Below are 8,821 nucleotides of genomic sequence, written 5' to 3'. Positions count from 1 at the left end.
GCTGGAGGCCTCCGCTACTAATGTCTCCGATTTTACTACATCCCTGGAGGCTGAAGTTAAACACCTAGCTGCGGATTTGAAAAAGGTGAGGGAGAGCTGTGTGAGTTTAGAGGGATTCTCTCGCCGCAATAATCTGAGGCTTGTATCAGTCCCAGAGTCCGCGGAAATGCATCGCGCCACGGATTTCGTTTCAGGGCTGCTGAAGGATGTTCTTGCCTTAGATGAAAAGCCCCTGATTGATCGAGCCCACCGGTCGCTGCGCCCAAAGCCCCGGGATGGGGAGAGGCCCCGTGACATAATTCTTCGAGTGCACTTTTTTCATGAGAAGATGGAGATCCTCCGACGAGCCCGCAATACCACTCTGAGCTTTCAAGGACAGAGCTTTTCCATATACCAGGACTACTCCCCCACTGTTTCCAGGCAGCGCGCAGCTTTCGGACAGGCCAAACGAGTACTTCGGGACCATCCAAGTGTGAAGTATGGACTGCGATTCCCGGCCCGTTTATGGATATCTCATGAGGGTAAAGACCACACATTTGAATCTCCGGAGGAGGCTATGGCTCACATTCAACGTCACATCAAGCAGTCTTGAATATGCTCACAGTTTAGCAACTGTTGCTTGCGAACTGTGGATAGTAAGTACCCCACTTGTGACACAAGTTTCATTTCTTCCTTTCTGTCTGCTATCCCCAATTTAGATTCTCATTTGTTGATTTTAGGGGGGGATTTCAACTGTAAAATGTCCCCAGTTCTTGACAAGTCCTCACAAACAAATACAGGCCCATCTAAATGTGCCCTACTTATTCAATCCTTTCTTCAGAAATATGCTATGTTTGAGGCCTGGCGTTTCCTACATCCTACAGATAGACAGTATTCCTTTTATTCTCATGTTCATCAAACATACTCCCGGATTGATTACTTCTTTTTGGACAAAAAACTTCTGCCTAACCTTCGGCAGTGTACTTACGAGAGTATTGTTATCTCTGACCATTCACCATTAGTGCTTGAACTAGAGTTTCCCCAGCGACCTCCTAGGTGTTATCAATGGCGTCTCAACCCCATTTTACTCTCAGATAAGGAGTTTGTCAATTTCACTTCTTCTGAAATTACCTCATTCCTAGAAATTAATTCAACACCAGGTATGTCCTGCTCTACCATATGGGAGTCTCTCAAAGCATACCTACGTGGCCAAATTATTTCTTATACAGCCAACCAAAACAGAGTTCGCTCCCAGCGACTTCGGGACCTGAGCGAGTCCATAGCCACATTGGATGAGAAGTATGCTATGGATCCTTCCTCTGATCTGCATAAAGAGCGCCAACTACTCCAATCTGAATTTGATGAGCTTTCTACCAGGCAAGCTGAACAGTTACTCTTGCGAGCTCGATACAAAGTCTATGAACAAGGCGACAAGGCCAGTAAACTCCTTGCACATCAGATCCGTAAATCTGAGGCCTCACGTTTAATTCCACAAATAAGGACCCCGTCTGGTGCCACCACAGTTATACATAAAGAGATCAATGATCAATTTAAACAATTTTACTCTGCGCTATACACCTCTGAATCCCCTCAAGACCCTTCGCTGATTGACTCCTTCTTTAATGGCTTGAATATGCCTTCAATTGATACAGACTCCCATGACTGTCTAGAAGAAGAATTTACGCTTGAGGAGATTGCAACAGCAGTGTCCGCAATGAAAAGTGGTAAATCACCGGGTCCGGACGGTTTTCCAACCGAATTTTACAGGACGTTTTCTGGTCTGCTTTGCCCATTCTTGTCCCGACTATTTGCAGAGTGCCTCAATACTTCAAAGCTGCCGCCTAGTCTTTATCAGGCTTCAATTTCATTACTACTAAAGAAAAACAAAGACCCCCTGGAATGTGGATCCTATCGCCCAATCTCGCTTTTAAACTGTGATTACAAAATCCTAGCTAAGCTTTTAGCCATCCGTATGGAAGGCTTGCTGCACCAAGTAATACACTCTGACCAGACTGGCTTTGTGAGAAATAGGCATTTATTTTTCAATATTAGGCGCCTTATGAATATACTGTACTCCCCAGCGTCGGAGGACCCGGAGGTGGTGGTCTCACTTGATGCCGAAAAAGCGTTTGACCGCGTTGAGTGGGATTACCTAACAGCTGCCCTTTATAGATTTGGCTTTGGCCCCAAATTCATTGCGTGGATAAAGATTCTTTATTTTTCCCCCATGGCTTCGGTACGGACCAATAACTTGTCCTCTGACTATTTTCCCTTGCACCGCGGATCCAGACAGGGTTGCCCACTCTCCCCCTTGCTGTTTGCTTTGGCAATCGAGCCTCTCGCCATTGCACTACGCTCTAATGATGCCATTCAAGGCATAATCAGGGCGGGCTGGGAGCAGAAAGTCTCGCTATATGCTGACGACCTCCTTTTGTTTATCTCCAACCCCGATACCTCATTGCCACGTGCCCTATCTGTTCTTAAAAAAGTTTGGATCAATCTCAGGGTACAAGCTTAATCTAGGCAAGAGTGAGCTCTTTCCGGTAAACAAGGCTGCTTTAAAGTGCTCTTTCACAAGTTCTCAGTTTAGGATTGTCCGGGATCAATTCACTTACTTGGGAGTAAAAGTGACAAGGAAATATTCAAATTTGTTTCAGGAAAACTTTGTTGCTCTAGCAGACAGATTGAAACAATCTTTTACTTTTTGGAATTCGCTACCCCTTTCTCTTATCGGAAGGATTAATGTCATTAAAATGAATGTGTTGCCCAAATTTTTATATTTATTTCAATGTTTACCCATTTTTATTCCAAAATCTTTTTTTATTTCACTGGATCAAACATTCATGCATTTTATTTGGAATGGCAAGGTACCACGGATTGGTAGAAAACATTTACAGAAGCCTAGGTCATTGGGGGGTTTAGCTTTACCAAATTTTCAGACATACTACTGGGCTGCAAATTTCAGAGCTGGTCTGTACTGGCTGCAGACTGATCCTACTGGCCCTAGACCACTCTGGGCCCAGATGGAGTCTGAATCGTGTAAACCTGCAGCACTTTCTTCTGTGCTGTGCTCGTCTCTCCCAGTGTCCCTAGGCAAAAGGTGTGCCAACCCAATTGTAAAGCAGTCTCTTAAAATTTGGAATCAGTTCCGTTTAGCCTTTAGCCTCCGAGGCTTTTCTCTATCAGGCCCAATCAATCAGAACATTTTATTTCCTCCATCTTTGAATGATGGGGCTTTTGGCATTTGGCACTCACTAGGCCTTTCCTCGCTAGCCCAACTATTCTTTGATGATACATTTGCCTCTTTTTCTCAGCTGCAGGAAAAGTTCAATCTCCCCCAATCCCACTTTTTCCGCTATCTCCAGACTAGAAACTTTGTCAGGGCTAACACACCTGGATTTCCCAATAGGCCTGCGAATACTGCTATAGAGAGCATCTTGGAGCTGAACAAGCTTCCTAGAGGCGCAATTTCAGATGTATATGCAATCATTCATGACCTACAGAACCCTTCTCTGGTGCCTTTATTAAAGACTCGATGGGAAAAGGATTTGGGGGAGGAACTTGGGGAAGACGCCTGGGAATCTGTGCTGCGCAGGGTACACTCGTCCTCTTTTAGCACTAGACACAGCCTCATTCAATTCAAGGTGGTTCACCGTATCCACTGGTCGGGGGCCAAACTTGGAAGAATATTCTCTGATTTTGATCCTACCTGTGTCAGATGTAAGGTGGAACCGGCCACACTGTTGCATATGTTTTGGGGCTGTCATAAACTGTCAGGTTTCTGGGAATTAATATTTAAATGTTTCTCTGATATATATGACACTGTTATAGATCCGTCTCCCCTTACAGCCCTTTTTGGAGTACTGCCCATGGGTACCCCCCTATCAAGAATCCAGTCGGACACTGTTGCTTATACAACTCTTTTAGCTAGACGGCTAATACTACAGAACTGGAAGATGGCAGCTCCCCCATCTTATAAATATTGGGTGAGCCTGGTGTGTTTGACTTGTCTGGAGTATGGTATCTTTAAAGCTATTTTTTTATTTGTATTTTTATTTGTGTTTTTTTTCTAGTTGAGTGTATTATTTATATTGCTTTGTCTTGTCTGTGTGTGTGTATGTTCAAAACTTAATAAACAGAGTTTTAAAAAAATAAAAAAAATAATGCAAATTGAATGTCCTCCATGATTCACCAAAATATACTTTGAAAGACCAAGCAAAGTACTTTAAGTATATGTTACCTTTTCAGTCTCCTCCATTTCCACTAACTGAAGTGAACTGTAAGGATTATTTTCCTAATAACAGTGTCAAATGAACAGCTGTACAGAAAGACTTGTGTGAGGGACAAATTGGAGAGGAGGAACGTATCTATTTATTATGACCAAAAGTGTCATTGTACACTGACAACTCAAATGTCCTCTTAAACCTGCAATCTGGATCCCTGCACAGCCTCATAGAGGATCTAGATAATTTATCTAACCTCTCAGGAGTACAACCGAACTATGATAAATGTTATTAAGTATTGGACCGCTAAAAAAATACAACTTTCACATTACTGTGTAGTAACTGTTTTAAAGTCACCATTGGCCTCATGGTGAAATCCCTGAGCTGTTTCCTTCCTCTCTGGCAACTGAGTTAGGAAGGACGCCTGTATCTTTGTAGTGACTAGGTGTATTGATACACCATCCAAAGTGAAATGAATAACTTCACCGTGCTCAAAGGGATATTCAATGTCCGCTTTTTATTTTTTACCCATCTACCCATAGGTGCCCCTCTTTGATCCCTGGTCTTTGTGGTTGAATCAGTGTTTGAAATTCACTGCTCGACTGAGGGACATTACATATAATTGTTTGTGTGGGGTACAGAGATGAGGTAGTCATTCAATCGTCATGTTAAATACTATTATTGCACACAGAGTGAATCCATGCAACTTGTTATGTGACTTGTTAAGCACATTTTTACTCCTGAACTTATTTAGGCTTGCCATAACAAAGAAGTTGAATACTTATTGACATTTCAGCTTTTCATTTTTAATTCATTTGTAAAACAAAAAAAATATTTTAACATAATTCCACTTTGATATCATGGAGTATTGTGTGTAGGCCAGTGATACAAAATCTAAATTGAATAAATGTTACATTAGGGCTGTAACACAATAAAATGTGGAAAAAGGTTTTTTTTTTAAATAAATAAAAAAAAATAAACATGGTGGTGGCAGCATCATGGTTTGGGCCTGCTTTTCTTCAGCAGGGACAGGGAAGATGGTTAAAATTGATGGGAAGATGGATGGAGCCAAATACAGGACCATTCTGGAAGAAAACCTGATGGAGTCTGCAAAAGACCTGAGACTGGGATGGAGATTTGTCTTCCAACAAGACAATGATCCAAAACATAAAGCAAAATCTACAATGGAATGGTTCAAAAATAAACATATCCAGGTGTTAGAATGGCCAAGTCAAAGTCCAGACCTGAATCCAATCGAGAATCTGTGGAAAGAACTGAAAACTGCTGTTCACAAATGCTCTCCATCCAACCTCACTGAGCTCGAGCTGTTTTGCAAGGAGGAATGGGAAAACATTTCAGTCTCTCGATGTGAAAACTGATAGAGACATACCCCAAGCGACTTACAGCTGTAATCGCAGCAAAAGGTGGCGCTACAAAGTATTAACTTAAGGGGGCTGAATAATTTTGCACGCCCAATTTTTCAGTTTTTGATTTGTTAAAAAAGTTTGAAATATCAATAAATGTCGTTCCACTTCATGATTGTGTCCCACTTGTTGTTGATTCTTCACAAAAAAATACAGTTTTATATCTTTATGTTTGAAGCCTGAAATGTGGCAAAAGGTTGCAAAGTTCAAGGGGGCCGAATACTTTCGCAAGGCACTGTACATGTAAGGGCCAGCCGTGCTGCCCTGTTCTGAGCCAACTGCAATTTTCCCAAGTCCCTCTTTGTGGCACCTGACCAGACTACTGAACAATAGTCTAGATGTGACAAAACCAGAGCCTGTAGGACCTGCCTTGTTGATAGTGTTGTGAGGATGGCCCTTTAGGCATATGGCGTGCCTAGTTCTGAGGGCTGGTCAGGAGACGGAAGGCAGTTTGTGTCCGAGAGGGCAGCCAGGTCTGACATTTACAGCTTTGGCAAGACTAAACTGCCCCTCCCCCCTTTCAAATGAAAATTGAGGCACACAGCCACCTTCACATTCTATTAGACAGTAGAAACTTTAAACCCTCATGGCTGAAAACTAAATTTAGTAAAATGAACTGATTCTCTGGATTGAGACCATTAGAAGAATGAGGACCCAGTAGCTAATACCAGTGATAAGTCTTCAGCGAGACCTATCCGAGACAGACAATCTTTGACCTTTCAGATTCCAATCTCAGCAGGCCTAGTAGTCCATATGACTCAGTGCAGGGAGGGTTTCTGATACACATTCCTTGATCTTTATGAGCCATTACAGGTGGTCATAAATTAAACATAGCGCCTTGCCCGCCAGCCATTACAGGTGGCCTCTCAACCATGGAACCCAGGCTGGTGCCCCTACGGACATGATCTCTGTCACTCATACCTACCTTACCCACACAGGCAACAACCATCAGCATCACTCCAATAGAACTGATTGCGGTGAGGGGAAGGGGGTGATGGGAGAAGTAGGCTCCATTAGTTTAGGTATAAAACTGTATATGTCGTATTCACTCTCTTCAAGAGCCGTCCATTATCTTTTTCAATTATAGTTAACACACATCCTGCATCATCATGCTTTCCTGTCTGTCTGTATATGATATGAGCAACACAGTAGAGTCCAGGGCTCTCCAACCCTCTTCCTGAAGAGCTACAGTCCTGTAGGTTTTCACTCCAACCCTGTTCCTGGAGAGCTACCGTCCTGTAGGTTTTCACTCCAAACCTGTTCCTGGAGAGCTACCGTCCTGTAGGTTTTCACTCCAATCCTGTTCCTGGAGAGCTACCCTCCTGTAGGGTTTTGATCCAACCCTGCGTAGACACATCTATCCAGACAGAAACCCATTTGCCCCATCTGGTCCATGACACCTACCTGAATGTACACCCCCTCATCCTACTTGTCCTCTCTTTTGCCTATGAATAATCTGTTACCAGAATCAGTAGCAGCACCAACAGTAGACTGATGTCATTTTTCAACAATAGCTAGGCTGTACAGTCCGTGGGCAGGCAGGTTGTCCCCATTCACTGCCCTAGCAATGCCTAGTGGAGGTGATCTACTTTGTAACTCAACCAGAAGAAACAGGCCTCTGTCATTTCTCGGGTGTTTGTTCAGTAGCCGTCCCTCCCTCCAACCGTACCGTGCCCGGCTCTACACAATCATAGCCTACCAACCAACCAACCAGCAGCAGTACAAAGCCAAATCACTGCCTACACATAGCGCTAAGCGAGACACCGCCCGTAGAGGTCTGAACTGGGATAGTGAAAAAGTTACGTCGCGCACCACAGCGGTGTCACACAATAGTGGGCACACCAGGGAATTTATAACAGTCTTGGAAAGATGCTGGAACGGAAGGAGTCTGTAAACGTTAATCTATGAATAGTTTGTTCTTTGCGGTTGAGAAATAATTGTAAGACTGAGTTGACATAATTGTGTCCTTTCGATAAATGTTGCAGTAGCTGCGCACCTGGATGAGCTACATTGAAAAGGATCTTCACACTAGCGCTCTACCAATTCGACGTTTCAAACTGCAAGGTCATTTTGATTAGCACCAGAAGTTTGCAATGTTTTGCCGAAATCAAACAACAAGAGCCACGATTGCCCGGGGTTCAGCCCTTGAAATGGAGATACGGCGAGGAAAATTCAGACGAAGTGTTTTGTTGGACACTTTACAGGTAATTGAGGTTCTTCTTTATTGCCACCACGATGTCCTTCCCAGTATGTGGTTTTCGAGGACAAGCGTATGGGGTTTTGTTTACTTTCACTGGTCGTTCCGCCATGCATCAAAGCGCAATGATTTCGCCCAGTGACGTAGCGCAGTTTCGCGGTGCCCCGCAATCATTTGTTCTTCTATGGGGCACTGAAAAAAATGTGGAGTATTATAGCTAATCTCAGGTTTTTACACATTTTGTCATGAGCCTAAGATAAAATGGTGCTGTTTTAGAGCTCAGGGATTCTTTAAAAATGGGACAATCTCAAATTTGTTCCCACAAATATACATTTTGTCCTAATATTAACAACATTTTAATTATGTATGTGTATGTATGTATGTATGTATGTATGTATGTATGTATGTGTGTGTGTGTGTATAATAATGAAGTGTCTAGGTTGAGCGTAAAAGTGATAATTTGAAAAAGTTTCTATACGCTAGATTTACAATGGTTTGGGAACTTCAGTTGTGAATGATACAAACCTTAGAAATCCAAAGATATATGGACCGCATGCTGGACTATAGGCTACTAATGATTTGAGAAAGACCTGTCATCCGGAGGCCGCACGCTTTCCTGCCGGTCCGTTTTTCAATGATACCGGGTAGTTGGTTTTATAGTGGAGCTGTGCTTAATATGAGCAGCTGAGAAATAAATATAAGATAACTTATTTCACTCCGGGCATCAACCACTGTTTGAGGAGCATGATCTCAACTAAGGGACAGGTAATATTCTGCCCAAACTCTGCATGCCATGGGCTCTCCAACCCTTTTCCTGCAGCTACCATGTGCATCACTTGGGGAAACCAAGTGAAATATGTTCGGGAACTTCGGTAGTAACATGTTTTTTCAACAAAAGATATTTCACTAAACTGCTGACAGCCCCTCTAAAAATGAATAAAGGAGAGAGGAGGAGATGGAAACGCACGGTGGTGAGATACTCTGTGTTGCTAAAAGTA

The 8,821-nt window shown here is 43.0% G+C and overlaps 1 protein-coding gene across 15 annotated transcripts in view; it reads left to right on the top strand.

Annotated features, from left to right (window-relative positions):
* The first annotated feature begins 7,316 nt into the window (after window positions 1–7,316).
* rtkna (rhotekin a) overlaps window positions 7,317–8,821 on the top strand; it is a 102,909-nt gene continuing 101,404 nt past the window's right edge. For 8 of the 15 annotated variants that reach the window (XM_090239272.1, XM_090239297.1, XM_090239271.1 and 5 more), the window contains exon 1: window positions 7,345–7,830. In XM_090239272.1, coding sequence (XP_090095398.1) covers window positions 7,720–7,830 — 111 coding nt within the window. In that variant the 5' untranslated portion in view covers window positions 7,345–7,719. Of the gene's footprint in view, window positions 7,831–8,821 lie in introns of all 15 variants that reach the window. The other 7 variants (XM_090239296.1, XM_021605284.3, XM_090239294.1 and 4 more) reach the window with 3 other exon arrangements.

The sequence above is a fragment of the Oncorhynchus mykiss genome, chromosome 6 (genome assembly GCF_057628025.1).
Source record: "Oncorhynchus mykiss isolate SJ-2025 chromosome 6, ASM5762802v1, whole genome shotgun sequence".
Lineage (NCBI taxonomy): Eukaryota > Metazoa > Chordata > Actinopteri > Salmoniformes > Salmonidae > Oncorhynchus > Oncorhynchus mykiss.
This window is presented reverse-complemented; position numbering and strand designations above follow the sequence as displayed.